The sequence below is a fragment of the Tiliqua scincoides genome, chromosome 2 (assembly GCF_035046505.1).
Source record: "Tiliqua scincoides isolate rTilSci1 chromosome 2, rTilSci1.hap2, whole genome shotgun sequence".
NCBI classification, from domain to species: domain Eukaryota; kingdom Metazoa; phylum Chordata; class Lepidosauria; order Squamata; family Scincidae; genus Tiliqua; species Tiliqua scincoides.
In genome coordinates, this window is record NC_089822.1 from 163,256,930 (window position 1) to 163,273,805 (window position 16,876).

The 16,876-nt window shown below is 43.1% G+C and overlaps 1 protein-coding gene across 1 annotated transcript in view; it reads left to right on the forward strand.

The window, feature by feature from the left end:
• The window catches only part of LOC136641774 (heparan sulfate glucosamine 3-O-sulfotransferase 3B1-like), a 34,618-nt gene extending 18,435 nt beyond the window's left edge, over positions 1-16,183 (forward strand). Inside the window, exon 2 of the mRNA XM_066617801.1 lies at positions 13,147-16,183. Within this exon, the coding sequence (XP_066473898.1) occupies positions 13,147-13,765 (619 nt within the window). The 3' untranslated portion in view covers positions 13,766-16,183. The remainder of the gene's footprint in view (positions 1-13,146) is intronic.
• Positions 16,184-16,876: the final 693 nt, after the last annotated feature.

Sequence of the window (16,876 nt, forward strand, 5' to 3'; positions counted from 1 at the left end):
ATTTAATTTCAGATGCAATGTCTATCTCTATGACTAATCACCAATCCAATAATGGGAGATTGGACAAGGCAATCCCATTTGTATTAAAATGCATTTAAGGCTCAGTGAGTAGAGAGGATCAACAGTGTATTAATTTGCTAGCCCTCTTATTCCAGCAGGAGGCAAATATAGCACACATTGTCTAGGTCACCTTCTGGCTTTGAAGCAGTTTTAAGGAGTGACCTTTTCGACTGTTGACATTCTTGTATGTGGTACCTGAATCGGAGCATGTAGTTGTAAGTCTATATCCTTCCTAAGGGAGATGTCAGATCTTGTCCGTACTGTGACCTTTCAAAATTGGGGAATAGTTAAAGACTTCTGGAAGTTTGGGATAACCTGAAACAACTACGAATACTTACAATAACCAGTGCACTACTAATGTCCTACTTTCCACAGGTTTTGCTCTTACTTGCACAGGCATTTTGAGTACTGTAGATACTTGCCTATAGTAAGTAAAATTTTTGCCAAGTAATCAAGCTCCAGTTCTCACTTTGCCTTACCTCCGGGTAAATCAGAGGGCAGAGCTTTTCAACTCTGAAAAATTTCATTTCTCAGCTCAGGCAGACACCTCTTGCCCATCAGAAGCAATACAGAGATCATTAGTTTCTAGAGTAACTGTCCTGGGAAATTCCAACCAAAATTAACCTTTTATTGTCCTGCAACCTGCTTCCATTTTGCAAATGCTGTTGCAGCCTGGTTCTGTTTTGCAATTAGCAGAGATCTGTTTTTTGAATCACCAGGATGGGATCCTCCTTTTCATTTGGAGCAAAGTCCCAGGCTACAATTCAGTGCACCATTACTTAAGAATAACACCCATGGAAAGCAGTGGGTCTACTTCTGAGTAAAAAGGGTTGCAACTACGTATATGCAGCTCATCTCTCAGCTGAGAGTATGCAATTCAGTTTACAGCAATGTGTTGTAAGTTGTATGTTATATGTAGAGCTTTGGCTTAACACACCAGACACCTTAAAGGTGGATTTGAGTCATGGATCTCCTGCAGTGGTTCCCAACCTTTTTCACTGGCATATCTCTTGGCAGCCCATTTCCATAAATTGTACCCTTCCTATTAGCAAAATGTTGCAATTAATAATACAAGCCCTCATCTCCTCCATATGAAAGCCCAGACTTCATGTATTCATCACAGTGTTTTCTCTTTTTATCTGTTTGAAGAACAGAAGACTCTGCCTTTGCACTGTTTTGCACCAGAAGTGTGCTGAGAAACTCTGGCTGATTGAAAACCAGCACAGTAAAAAAACGGAAACATAATATGGAAAGTGATCAATCACTGGTGCATACATGAATTGATGACCAAAAACTAGCGATTGGTGGGGCTTTCACAGCCAACTAGCTACCTTCCTTCCTGCCTTGCAGGCCCTGCAAGCCATTCTGGAGCATGACCAGCATTATGCCATTCTTTTTCAAGTACCCCTAAAGGTCCTGTTGAGTGCCCCTGGGAGTACATGAATCCCAGGCTGGGAACCACTGTTTTACTGGTATGTAGTTTACAGTGCACTTTGATAGTGCTTATGAAAAGGTAAAAGTGGAGACCAGAATTTAAAAAGAATAAAAATGTATCTTATGATCTTTTACTATGTTTTTAATAAATTAGACTACAATTCTTAGGTAACAATTACTGGTAGGTTATTTTTCAGGATCTGGCCTTGGGTAAAATCAGACAAAACTATAGTCAGACACCCCCCTAAGTTTAACCCCCGACTTATCCGAGGGTCATAGAAAATTCCGTGATTTGGGGGCTCAAAACCTGCCCCTGGCTTATCTGTGGGATTGACTTATAGGCGGGTGTCTGCGGTATATTAAAGATTGGAAGAAGTTGTTATTTAAAAGGCAAGATGGAAGCGGTGACATGGGGATGGAAGTGGTGACATCAAAGATGTAAACGTAGGCACGTACAAGGTGCAAAGCTTTCATTTTTGTCCAAAATGTTTTGTAAACTCAAAAGGGGGCACAGAAGAGAAATCCATCAAGCAGACCAACGATGGCAGCCCTTGTTCTGCCCTCATCTTGAAGTTGCCTCTTGAGAACCTGTTGGGCCCCCTGCACAGTTCACTTCTCTGACATTGTGGGAACACTTTTTGTGATTATCTTTGCAGCACTCCCCAGCAGGTCAGTGGCACTTCATCCGTATCTGCTGGATACCTCATCCTGCACATTTCAGTAGAAACTTACATACTGCCATAGTTGTAGCCTTTAGCACCAGCTGATTAGGAATCGGTAGCCAACTTGGTTGAGGGCAGGTTCTGTCTGAAAACAACTGTAAGGATGTGAGCCAAAGGACTGTAGTTCTTCTTTTGCCTGAGGCACTTAATGCACAATGCCAGGACGACCTCCTCTGCCGCCCTCTGCAAATGCCTCCCATGACATTTTGGTATTCAGTGTCTAAGCTGGGCCAGGATGTTCTCCTTGTCTAATTTGCAGTGTGAGAGCAGGGCTGCTCTCTGTGGTGCACTGCAGATGCCTAGAAAGCCTGCTTTCAGACACTTCTGTGTGCATGGTAGGTGGAGGGAGAACAGTCTTGTGTACACAGTGGGGCAAGAGGTGTTCTGCAGGGCAAAGTAGTCGGACCAGAATTTCAAAAAGGCTGTTGCAGAATTAGCTGAACATTTTAGCTTGACAATTTACTCAGGCAGGCCAGTCTAGAATAATTTCTTGTTGCTGCAGTTCAGAGTTCAGCTATTAGGCACTGTCCAACTAAGGAGAGAGTCCTAATGCAGCATAATTGATGCCTGCGTTGTGCACTTGCCTGGAACCAAGTGCTGCAAAGGGTGGGAGGCAAGTGCTCCCTGACTGCTTAAGGGCATTCAGTAAGCGGAGTTCTTGCTCTTCTGGGGCAAAAGCATCTTGGTTCCACATCTGGTGATCTGAGTGTAGCCTTCAAGAAAGGCTGTGCCTGATTTAAAAAAAAGTAGTTTTCCTTGCTAAGAAGCCCCCTCTTTCATTAACTTCTCCCATTTGACCTCTCTATTTTCCCAGTGTGGGAAGCCTCTCTCCATGGGGAGAAGTCAGTGAAAGGCTTTCAAACTGCTGCCCTGTGAGTGCTTGGTTCACTGGACCAAAGCACTGTCAGATAAATAGAACTGCATCTTGCATATGGCAGGCCTGCTTTTCTTTTGTGTGATTTGTCCCCTGAACAGTGTTCGTGCCTCCCATGCAGACTTGATATACAGTAGTTGGTAGCAGGCCAGTCACCTGACTGCTGTTGTGCAGCCAATCCCATGTTGGGCTTTTGATTTCCTACAAAGTGGTAATTGGCCTCTCTGCAGCCCATTGGGCTTCTCTTGCCATTGAAAGGGGGAGGTAGCTTTTCATGCTCGGGCTGAGAAGGTAGTGGGTGGCTTGACTACAGAGGCCAGCAGGCATGTTCCTGAATTCAGCCCACAGGAGTTGAAACAATATGGTCTTGTGGGGGTGGGGGTGGGGAAGGAGGGAGTCCTCTCCTGCAGAAGCTGGAAGTAAAAGCATCTCTTCTCATCAAGAGTGCTGGGGTCAAACACTGTTTCAGACTATTCATTTGGGTTTCCTGCATATTCCTTGTCTACAGGGTGGTTGCTGCCCCTATGGAACCATGTGGTGGTAGTGGAATAAAGGGAGTTCCTGAACCAAATCTGACTTCTGTGGCTTGAGAGACTAAACATTTGAATCTGTCTGTGTATGGGGTATTTGGAGAAAGTGATGCATATACTTATGACCAATGGCTGCCTCTGAGTTCTCTGCTGGGGAAGGCAGAAGTGTCAGTAGCTGTTAATAACAAAGGTTGTTGGGTCATGTGTCATTGTGGCTTGCAAGTGTTCCCAAGCACAGTGCTGTACTGTTTTCTTTGTGGCTTGGCTACTGTTGGAAGATGGGCAAGCCTGCAGTGTCCTTGAGGAAGCCAGGCTCCACCTATTCTCTTGGATACACCTATGTGAAAAGTTGCTCAACATTCAGTGCACTTTAAATATTCTCTGGAGTTTAACCCATTTTTGCCCAGCCCACAGGTGTACACATTTGGTCTCTGTTGTGTATATGCAACGTTGGGCAGAAACAGCTTAAACCTTACCTTCATGACTGTTGTTGGCATCCTTCAGTCTCGGAAGACTATGGTATCGCACTCTGAATGGTGGTTCTGGAACAGAGTGTCCTCTCCAGTGCACGAAGCCTGGGTAAAGTAGATATGGAGGATAGACTGTTTCCCATGCAGCAAATCCCCCCCTCCGCATCTCTGAAATGGTCCAATAGAAAGGCAGAGGCCAATATGGTTGGTTCCAGCGGCATCGCAGGAGTTGCCAGAACGTGACTGTGTTCAGCCATGAACTGCCTCAGGGACTCCAGCTCTGGATTTTGCCTCGAGGTTGACTCCTGAAGCCTCTTTCATAACTGGATGTAGCCACAAGGCAGTGGAGGTTTGGGATCAGAGTTTTCCTTCTCTCAGATGAGCTGTTTCCCAGGCTAACAAGTCCCATCTACCTGGTGGCTGTTGCCTCTTACGACAAGTACAGCCAAACTGTGGGCCTATTCTTATCCCCCAGCCCCCAGGGGGCTTCATGACTACCTTTGCAAGTTTATACATCCTATTAATGTATACAGATGTTTACACCCCACTGCAGCTGTTAGGCTTTTTGAGTTGGCCCTTGTCTTCCAGCCAGGATTGCCGTGTTTGAGGCAGGATGGAAAAACCGAATCAAACAGCAGGCTGCATGCACACGCTTGTGTGTGAGTGAAAATGGTAGTAATTTTTTTAAAATGAAATTGCTATAGAACACAAAAACAAAAGAAGTAAAGTAAAAGACCTCTTTAGGAATTTGAGGATTTTCACAACCCAATGAATTTGTTTAACGACAGTAATGCTGACCCCAAACTGACCAACAATAAATAAGGGTAAGTCATCCACAGAGTAACCATGGCCACTGCATCTGGATGACTCAGTCATCTCTTTGGGTTACAGATGCATCACAAGAGCCTCCTAAGAGGATAAAGGGGAAATAGGGTTGCTTGTCACAACTAGTTGTTCAGTCAAGTACAACCTCTTGTGACTTCCCCCTTGCAAATTAAAATATGGCAACTTGGAAGTATAGTACTATAGTTTCCCTAATCCTGGAGTAATTTTTTTCCTAATTTCGTGACTCAGAGAATGAGCAGCTGCTGATCACATAATGGTGGGTAGAGCAATCTTCCCTTAACCTGCTTATTGTGAAATCATGACAAGCATGCTGACAAGTGCACGATGTTGGGCTTCCTACTGATGCGGTCTTGCCATGTGCATGCACTCACTGAAATTATTTAGTAATTGTCTTGGCAACCTGGGGGCAATTCATCAAAATTCCTGAAGTAGACTTGTGAGCAAGTTTCCGCTGTTGGACACGAAAAACTTCATTGGGTTTCCAAATGGGAGGAAGGTTTTACAGGGAGTGCTACAGAGTAGTGATAGTATTAAACTTAAGTTTTTGCCAGTTCTAGTTGCAGGCTGGGACACTAGGAACCCCCCCCCCCGGCTTATTGAGGCGTATATCCGGACTTCTTCTTGTCTAAGATTGCTAGAGGATGTGGGATGCTAGACTAACAAATGTGAAATGCAAATGGTGGGATGTTCTACTGACTTCTTTCCTACAGTGGAGATGATTACATAACTGTAAGTTTGGAGAAGTATTAACTTGGCATGGCTTCTCCCAAAGAATCACGGGAATTATTTCTGAGGCGATTGAGAAGATGGCTGTCTCAGCTCCCTTCATCGGAGTGCAATTCCTAGGAAATGCCCTTGTATTTAATGATAAAGGTATTTTATAATGGTAGGAAGTGGAATGAATTGCACCCACAAAATCAGCATATATGCCCTGACTGCTTTTGAAAATATCTTTCCCCACAACCCAGAAGCAATCTTTGTGTTAAATAGATAGCCCCTATATAATGGGAGTAATTTAAACTAACTTGGCTACATGTAAACAAGGTCTAATTAATCATGATGTCCAAACTTCTCCTGCTTGTTCTAACGGCTTCTAACTCTGCATTCCTCCTTACCACTTGAAAAGCTTCTGTGTTCCTCTTAATTTCTTTGAAGCTGCTCTTATTGAACTTAAATGTATTCACTCACCCATGATTAGTGCGGAAAAAGGTCTTGTCTGTGCTGGCAGTCCGTGGGGAGGGGGGTATTACGGCTTCTTTTGTTTCCTCCCCCCCATCCTGTTTAATCGCAGCAGAGAAGATACATTGCTGCTGTGCATAGATAGGCAACAACCACAAGTGGGCAAGCTCACGTAGGTGGATTTTGCAATGCAACAAAAAACCTCCTATAAAATGCAAAAATAGAACCCTTGAATGCTTCAAACCAAAATGTGAAATGCACTAGGAGATGGCAACCTAAATGAGTACAGTCTTGCCTTTATTTGGATTACTCATTTAAATGGCTTGTGAATTGCCTCAGACTGTACACAAAGTGTAAAAGTTGCTGATGTCTGTTTTTTAGCTCTTAAACGGAGAGAAGAGAGCCTTATGAATAATGCAACTTCAGGAAGCAAGGGGATTAATGAACACACAACCAATTTGGTCCGATGGAGCCAGAATCCTGTCTTGTGCCTTTGCCAAATGAAAACATTAGAGGCCAGTCAAACAGTTGTAATCTTCGTAGAATTCTTGCTCCACATACTAGTAGTGCAATGGAATAAAATGAAGGGAATACGGGGTTCAGATTCACTGCATCTGAACAAGTCAGTAAGACACTTGTACGCCCATCCTAGGATGTGGGTACAGTTTTGTTTATCATCCTGATGGTACATGATCTCCCAAGACCTTCCAACAATGTTCAAAGAATGAAGAAAGGTACTAAAGATTAGGAAAAATAGCACCTTATTATTTTGTTCTTAAAAGAAAGGCCTTTATGGAATGTATTTGGCTGCGTAGATTTTCTTTACCCCTGTAGGCTCCATCTGCTTTTGAGTCCTCTTATTTCTGGGAAACGTATTGCTTAACATTACTGAAGGGGGAAAAAAGTTCCATGCAGGAAATGGCTACAGATTACTTGACTAGCCCTCTGGCCAAGTCATGTGAAATGAATCCCTGATAATGATGAGAGAGTGTCTAAAGAACTGCTCCATAAACAGCAAGCAAGCTCTTAATCTAAGCACTACCCAGTAATTGCTGCTTATTTTTCCATTCTGAGGCCTCTCTCTATCAGTGCAAATCCTTAAAGGGAAGGCTATGTAGGGATAATACTCTGCCCCCCTGTTCACACTATCTGGCATGATTACATGCTGATAACAAGTGGTGAGCCTGTGGAGATTTCTTTCGGTGTAGTTGTAAACAGAGACTGAGGAGGGGGAGGGCACAGTGCCTAGTGGTTAGTGATGTCACCGAACTCTGTGCTTTACTCCTTGACAGAGTAAATTGAGAATGGACTGGGGAAAAATAGTATTTTGCTGCCACCACCCAAAGATGGAAAGTACCAGAAGGATGACCCTTTCTTCTGAGAAAGCTTCTCCATGACCTAGTGGTGGATGAACACATGGGTTCCACAAGTGACTTTCCTAAAAAGGGAATGCAATAGGTAAATGGCAATATGGAAAAGCATTGGAGCACTGTGCATGTCTGTGAGTGGATCACTGAGGCATTTTCACCTTGACAGCAGCATTAAAATGGACTGTACAAGGCCTGTAGGAATTTTGGAGCATTCTTATAATGGTGATTCTAGGAAGAAGCTTCAGCCACTGACTGACTACTGAAAGCTGTCTGTGCGGAAACAGGGTCCAGTTTCTTTTACACTGAAGTAAAGAAGCAACTACTGTACAATTGTGAGCTGGATTTGTGCTGGGTCTTCTGGTGGCAGGAATGGGAAATTATATTACCAGAATTCTGTTGGGAAGTTCCAGTAGGAGCAACACCTGGAGTTGCAACTTCCCACGAAACCTTCTGCTACATCATGAATATGGATAGAGAGACAGGAAGGGGAATTGTGTGCTTTCTGGGTGCAGGTTTTGCATGAGTGGGTGGGGGGGTATAGCTTCTGCAGCACTGCAACTGAGAAATTGTCATCTCTCTGGATCTTTGGACAAGAGGTCTTCTCTCACCTCCCTCTGACACTTTCCTGTCTCCTAATTGTGCCCCTTCAGTCAGGAGGGTTCCTTCACTTATGGGAGGGATAGTGGAGAAAAACGGAGCTCCTCCCCTTTTTGCAGCTGGCAGCAACTCATTGGAGTGTGCGCCTTCCCATTCAAGGAGCTTCTACCCTTGGTTGGTCCACAAAGATGCACACATTATTCTCCAAGATAATGGTTATAGGGCTTTTGCAGTGCCATCACCCGCTTTCCTACGTAGTCCTTAAACTTAAAATCCACCTCGGCCTTTAAGGGAGTGATGAGGTCATGCTCACGGCCGCACTTAGAGTGTCTCCCCAGGAAAGAACTGACAGACCTGCACATAGCTGCTATTTGCTGAAGTAATGGTGGCCTCTGAATCCACCAGTCATGCCTCCTCCCCATTGTACCTCAGTAGTTTTCTGGTGCCAGCTTCTGGCCGTTCTGGGTGGGTGTTCTTTCAAAGCCTTGCTGGGAGGCAGTTAAAACTTGCCATGAGTCTTTGATTGTGTACAGATGTATCCCAAAGTAAAAGAAATTTGTCCACCTTGATCTGGCTTTTAAACCAAAGTTAAATGATGCTTATCTCTGAAGGTGCCTGAAATACCTGCCCAAAAGGCTTGAATTGCTAGGGCCACGTGGCCTCAAGGCATAAACCCAGAGTAATCGATTGATTTCAGTAAAATTGCTTGAGAAATCTTTGACCGTTGCAGGGCTGGGGAGAATTGCCAGCTCAGTACAAAGAATACTAACCTCTTGTATTTTGGTCTGGGCTGAACTAGTATGGCGCATGTCTTGAGTGGTTCTTTCCATGTAGAGAGAAAAAGAAGCAAGGCTGTGACAAAGACCTTGTTCACTATGTAGGCTGGCAGAAATGGTATGGAAGTTCCCAAGTATCCGGAGGATTGGGATCAACATTCCTGATACTCGCCAGCTAAATATCACTGGTGTCATTCTGAGCCCTTTTCTCTTTCAAAGAGAGTGATCAGGTCCTATACTGTACAGCAGCAGTCAGCAACCGTTTCATTAAATGGGGGGGGGGGGGAGCAGACATTTCAGCAATGATGTCATTGCATCACTGCCAAACTTCTGAGTTGCCAAGCTCTCAGAAGCGGCTGCGCAGGTGTTGGCTAGGGTGAAGCTTGGCAGAAGCCTCCCACCCAGTTTGCCTCATGCTGAATAGGGAATGGCGGAGCTGGTTGCCCAGGCACTGTCATTCCCCACCTGGGATGCGGTGAACTGGCTGGGCGGCCTCCCAAGCTAAGTTCTGCATGGGCCAGATTACTTTGGGTAGTAGGCTGGATCCTGCTGGGGTGTAGGTTGCCGACCCTTGCTGTTGATATAATATAGGTTTGAAATTTCTATATCTTCATACAGCTAGATTCTACTAAGGATACTGTTCTACTGGGTGCCGTTGGACTAGTTCCTTATTGCTTTCACTCATACTCCTTGGTAACAAATTGGCATCTGTGTAGATTTGGAGTCACTCCACTCTACCACTTTTGTGCATAGTTCATTATAAGATCAAAGTATTTTGCATAAGTGACCTGGTCTTTAAAATGTGCCAGTGCAGCTATTTAAAAAAACAACTATTGTTAGTCATGGATCTCAGGTTCTTACTTGAGTATCTCCATCCTGAAACCATCTGGTCTTCTCCAAACACTGGGTTCCTACTGCATACCTGTGGAGCTTCTAGTCTGTGATAGTGGTGAGAGAAGCATCTGAAAGGCTTGAATTTGTCTTGTCATTACAAATTTTATGTACTGCTTTCCTGATGGGAAAGTGCAGTAAAAGTACAGGGAAAGCAGTACAGTACTGCTGTACTGATGGGATTCTTCATGTTAAGATGAAGGCCACTTCTCTCCCAAGTCAGACTCAACATGTGCAGATATGTTTTCAAAGCTAGAAACTTCAGAAGGTTCTGTTTGCTATATCTCAAAGACTTTAGTTGACCCCAGTATTGGTGATGACACCACTAACAGTTCTTGAGCAAACAGGAACAGTTCTTGAGCTGGCTGGCATTTTTACTTCAGCTGAATAGTACCATTCTCAGGTTTATAGGATTTTGATTGCTTTTATCAAGCAACAGAAAAGATGCTTTAAATATCAGATGGAATAGAGCAGATATAAGAACTTGGTAATAATTTTCTAAACACTTAGCATGGTGGCAGAAGGGAAAGCAATTTCATGTATGGCCATTTATATTTTGACAATGACTTGCAATAACTTCTGTTACAACCTTCCTGCCCCAAAAACCTGATCATGCTGCCACGCCCTTCCCTACAGAACTCCCACCAATCTTCCTTCTACTTGACTCTTGAAAGTAGCTGCCTCTTCTCTCTGAAACCCAGGTCTTGCACTGTGCTATAATGATCCTTATTCTACAAGTAAAGTGTCCTTGGTGGCCTGTCCCATCCAGCAAATTTCTTCAGGATTTTAAACATATTAGCTTGGGTATTGAAGAACCTGTGAACACCTCATCCAAAAACCTGAATTTGGAAACAGGGTGCATGAGAGCAGATCATGAAAAGAATGCCTATATTGCCCACTGTTTCGAATGCCTAAACAAGTTTCTGATGGAATTCTATACAATCTTTCATTGTGCAGTTTCATCATAGCCAGCATGTTCACTATCCTTATGGTGTCAGAGAGAAAATTAAAACACTTCCAGCACAGTCCTCTCATCTAATCAGAAATAAACCCAACTGAGTTTAATGGGACTTAGTTCCAGGTCAGTATGTATAGGATTGCAGCCTTCATTGTGTTTTCCTGGACTCTTGCTTAGTTCTCAAGTTTTTAATTAGGAACATATGAATATAGTGATAATTTGCTTTTTAACTATTGATATTCCCCTTGGCTCTTCTGGGAAAGGCTAGAATATTTTGTCTTGTTCATGTTGTCAGATTATATATCCTGCACCTAAACAAATGCACAGGAAAGCAGAGTTGCTGGGAGCCAGTATTGGGAAAGAGTGCGTCAAGCATCTCAGCTATGAGTCCCGAAGCACAAATATTTTAGTTGATCCCAAGCTTGCACCAGCTTTTGGCTGTGGATTTCTTACGATCTTTGCTTAAAAACCAGGGAGGCAGACAGTTATTTGAATGCATGGTAGCTCACAACAAAACAACTCGTCTGGTGGGCATGAGAAAAACTGAGACTTCTTAAAGGTGCTCAGAGAAGCTCTCTTAGGTCCTAGGTGGAGGATGCCTGTTACATTCTTTGACAGGTGAGTGGCCTAATCCTGTGAACTTTTTGCTTGTGAGGTTTGGCAAATACACTCGATCAGATTCTGTTTTTCTTTCGTCACTCCTTTGATGCATTGCTACTGTCTTGCATCTATTGTAAAATGGGGACCTATCATGGAACATCTTGACTGCGCTGACAGGACACTTCTGTTGCAGGAGCTTTTACACTTCTGGAGAAGCTCAAGAATAGGTTGTTGTACCTGCCAGCTTGTTGTAAGTCAAACGCAACATGTTTCTAGTCTAGTCAACATATTTCTCTCTCCCACCCACCCTGGACAGGGTTGCCTCTCTCAATTTTCTTTATTGGAAAGTGTCAACAGATTAGTGGAGAATCCCTCTGTGCAGACAAAAAGCTGCCCCCGAAAAGCATTAGGTTCCACCGATTGGATTACCACGTGGCCACCTGTCAACTGGCTGTGTAAGCATAACTGTCTCCAGGCTGTTTTTCACATTAGAAGGCTGAGGTGTTCTCTCCTGAGGAACATGTGTCGCTAAACTACTATTTTGGCTTCCTGCCTTTTTAAGGGTTTGGGCAGCAATAAAGTACTTGTTGGATTAGGGCTATTTAAGTAAGAAGATGTTTTTACATTAGTGCCAGTTAATGGGCAAAGCAGGTCGTTCCATCTGCAGGCTAAGTGTATTGCCTCGCCTACGCCTGGCACCTTGCAGAGGGAACCTTCATGAAAGAAGGTAGAGAATGACTGGCTACTAGGTATCAACACAGAAACCAAGGTTAGGGTAACAAGAATAAATTTTTTTACCTGAAGTTTTGTCAAAGGCTTTGATGACCAAAAGGATACAAGGAAAACAGCCTTGGGTGATAAAACAAAACAGCACCTTTTTAAAAATAGGAACATAGGTAGGTAGGAAAAAAGGATAAACTCATCCAATAAGTCCTAATAGCTAAATGGTCCTCTGAGGCATGAACTGGTGCCCTTGAAGAATATTCAGTGTGATCTGAAATGAGGGGGAGCGGGAGGGGGAGGGACAAACCTCTACAATCCCTAAATAGTACCACAGGTAATTTATATCATAGCCTGTATTATATTTGCCCTATGAGATGTACAGGTGGAACCTCAGTATCCACTGGGACTGTTTTGGAACCCTCAGTGGATACCAAAATCGGTGGATGCCGGGATCTACCTTTAAATACCTTGTTTCAAGTTATAGATGCTGTACTGTATTCAGCCACTAGATGGGGTGAATAACGGGGTCTAGTTCCTGAATTCTGTATATCTATACCAGTGCATTTCAGGATAACAATTGAGGAGCAAAAAACCCGGAAGTGGGTTTTTAAAGCTATCTTTAACGCCACGGAGCTTGCAACTGGTGCTATTTAACAATGGGATTTTGACGCTTCCCCCCTTGTTACAAGACATTTAAAGATGAACCCCAGTATCAATGGTGAAGCAAAAGGGTGGAGGCTGAATTAGTGAATACCAGGCACTACCTGTAATATCCTGTTAGTACTATAACTCATCACCCTTGAAACCAGGGTCCATGACAACATTCATTTGCTTGAGTCTTGCTTGACTAGGCTCTGTATTTGTATATGCTTATGACTCCTGGCATACATTTAGTTTACCTACTAAAAGTCTGCTCTAGCAAACTCAGTAAATACAATTTCTAAAATGCATGCTTAAGTACATTTTGTCTTTGTTAGCACATGCTGAACTTGGTCTGAAATTCTGAGCTAGTAAACGTGATTAGTAGCAGTTATGTAAAAGATCGTTGTATTGAATGCTCCCCTGCCCCGCCAGTGTGTTCCTAACCAGTTTGTCCACCTTTTCTCTCTCTGGCAGAGAGCTGATGCCAAGAACACTTGATGGCCAGATCACCATGGAGAAAACACCCAGCTACTTTGTCACCAAGGAAGCTCCAGCTCGTATCTCTGCCATGTCGAAGGACACCAAGCTCATTGTGGTGGTGAGAGACCCAGTGACCAGAGCCATTTCTGACTACACACAAACTCTGTCCAAGAAACCAGACATCCCCACCTTTGAGAGCCTGACCTTCAAAAACAGGACTACAGGCCTTATCGATACTTCCTGGAGTGCCATCCAGATTGGCATTTACGCCAAGCACCTGGAGAACTGGCTCCTGTATTTCCCCATTGGGCAGATCCTCTTTGTCAGTGGGGAGAGGCTCATCAGTGACCCTGCAGGCGAGCTAGGCCGAGTCCAGGACTTTCTGGGCCTCAAGAGGATCATCACAGACAAACACTTCTACTTCAACAAAACCAAGGGTTTTCCGTGCCTGAAGAAGGCCGAGGGGAGCAGCAAACCCCACTGCTTGGGCAAGACGAAAGGGCGGACCCACCCCAACATAGACCAGAAGGTGGTGCAGAGGCTGCGGGAGTTCTATAGGCCTTTCAACATGAAGTTCTACCAGATGACTGGACAAGACTTTGGCTGGGATTGATGAATACAGAATCGTTCCCCAGAGTTAATCCTGTTGCTCAGCTTGCTTCTCCCTATATATGTAGATAGGTCTATATGTAAAATGTACAGAAATCTATTTTATAATAATTTATTTTTAATTCCTAAGCAATTAATTCACTAAGCTGCCTAACCACACTGTAGCCCATAGCTGTATTTAACATTCCACAGTGTTAAATCTTATTATGCTCTTGCTTTCATTGCCTGGCTCAGTTTGTAACAGAAAGTGCTTCCAGGTACTTTCCTAGGAGACATTTAATATTTAAAAGGCAGGTGAGTAAGGGAGAATGAAAAAAGCACAATTTTTTTTTCCAATACGGGTATCTAGGCATTTTGGAACACTTTTTTTTTTTTGTGCAAGGCCCCTTCAGGTAACATTTCCTGTCTTCCCTCTTCCTAGGCCAATCCACTTGCAATGGTGTGTATGACTACAAAATAGCATTTGGCTTTGCAAATGATATTGTGGAACTCAAGGGTAAGGCCTAGTCAAGCAGCTGCCTTTACCGGTGGGTGTGGCACACATGTGCCGAAGGCTACACTCTCCAGCCATATAGCTGCTATCTGTCTCCCAGATAAGTTTTGCCTTTTGGAGGCTTTGTCACGAGGTGAGAGTTATTGCCTGAACACTTTTTTTACTCCCACCTTGCTCCATGTAACAAATTGTCCTTTCCCTTAAATAGGTTTCATGGGCTGAGAACTATGCATATTTGTCCAGCTTTAACTTGTTGCATCAGAAAGTGTGAAATGCTTAACTTGAGGCAATTCACATGCCTTTTTGTATGTGTTTTTTTTAAACTTGGTTTTTGGTTTCATGGAGGAAGGACCATACAATCTGAACTTGCATGTGATAAGCTTCTTGGCTATAAAGGATGACGGTGCACCATAACTGGCAATCCTGTGATGATGCTTTCAACTTATCTCCATGTGCAACTTGTGCAGGCTGTGGCTTCAAGTACTTTTGAACATGACCCCAAGGCACAGTGCAGTGATTGACCATCAGTTCTGAGCTGAAAAGTGTCCAACTTCCAATGAAAGCTGTGGGGTGAATTGTGGGGTGTGTGTTACATGAAATGGAATGTATTGGGCATTACTTATTCTGAACAGTAAATGTATTTCAGTGACTAATTCAAATGCAGGATTCCTTGAGAGGGCAGTATACAAAACACAAGTATGCATATGTTCTTGTACATGGGTGCACACATACATTCTTTAACTCAAGGATGCAGACTTGCCTATCAACAGCCTCTGCTTTAGTCACCCTTGCACTTGTCACACAACCTGCTAGTAAAATATCACTCTTAGGTTGAAATAACCTTTAATCTTCCATGGGATTGAGATGCAGTATGTGGAATTCAGCCTTTTTTTTTTTTCATGGTCACTCAGTCCAAACAAAATTTGTCTCTGACTTGCTTATAACATGACCATGTCTTCTGGTATTAGGGAAGGCCTATCACTCAGTGGTTGTTGAGCACCTGCTTTGTATGCTGGCAGTCCCAGGATCAATCCCTGGTACTTCCAGGTAAGACAGTGATTCAGATTCCTGTCTGAAACCTTGCGGAGTCGCTGCCTACCAGCATTGGCAGTACTGAGTCAGATAGGCCAAAGGTCTGATTTGGTATAAGGAAGCTTCCTAAGTTTATTGAGCTCTGTGATCTTCCTTGGTCAAGAATTCTCTTCCTGCCGCTGTCCTGTGGGTTTTTTTTTTTCAATTTTAAAAACCTTTTTCCTCTTTTTTGCTTACTAGACCACAGAACTGAGTGTTTGAATTTGTGCATTTCTTCTCTAAAACTGTTTATATGCTGATGCCTTCTTCAATGTGCAAATCACATTTGCAAGGTAGATACTGCATCAACAGATCCCTGTCCTGAATGGCTGTATGAGATAAGAAGAGTGAAAAATATGCCATTTAATTCCCTGTTAAATACTTAAGGAAACTGCTAATCCTGGCTGAGCAGCCCACACAATGGAAATCTTTTGAAACCAATTAATTTAAAAGGCCTTACCTAAAATGAAAACATTATTGTAGACATGCTGGACATCATACCATATGGCATTTCAGTTGCTGACACTGTCATTCTTTTTTTGCTCACAGGGAGTACACAATCAAATTCAGAGGTGTGGTTAGACTTTTTTCACATTGTAACATTAATTTATGGCTGAGTTCCATTCAGCAGTGCAGTATGTCCAGATATTAGCAATATTTTTTGTGTGTTTGCTGTAACATGGTACATTTTAGAATAGTATACTTGTAAAGGAAAACAATGGCAAGCAAAAACTGTAAATTGAGTATTTTGTGGTATGTACAACACAAATTAATTTTACACAGAGGTTTCTAGGAAAATGGAATTCTGATAATTCATACTATTTCTTTGTATGAAGAAATAAAATATATTTTACCAAATCATGGAGACCATCTCACTTTCCTTTCGGGGGTAAATGGATGTGCCTTGCCTAGGACCTGTTTTGGAAACCTTCCAACTTGAGATGCTATGGAAAAGGTGTCGTTAGGCCCATAGAAATCTTCCAGGTATTGCTGAGAGAATCTGGCAATGCTGCAGTACTTCTCCTGGTAAAATTGCAAACCCTGTTAACTGGGTAACTTTTTCAAGTAGTGCTTCTCTTATATTTAGCAAGGGGAGAGTAACTGTCCCTCTTCACCACAGCACAGTATTTTCTAGTAGATATTGTTGGGGCTTTTATGTGTTTTTTAATGTTGTAAGCCCTTTTGGAACATGGAGCCATTTAGTTCTTTGATTTTCTCAGTAAAGCACTTTCTGAACCTCTTTGATGAAAAGTGGTACATAAACATGCATTCATGATGATGATCTACTATACCTGGTGGGGCAGGAAGGATAAACTGGCAAAGCACTCCCCACATGATTCTGAAAGTCTTCTGCAAAAACTGGGCCAGTGAGTTTCTTCCTGACGAAACAAATCTTTTGCGATAGTCCTCTCTTCTCATCTTTTTTAAAATTGTGCCTCAACTTCTAGAAGACAAGGGAGTCACTACAAACATTCTGGACTCAACTTGTTTTCTGGACTAAATTAAAATGAAAACTGTAGTAGAATGGCTGGAATGCTTGCTTTTCTTTCT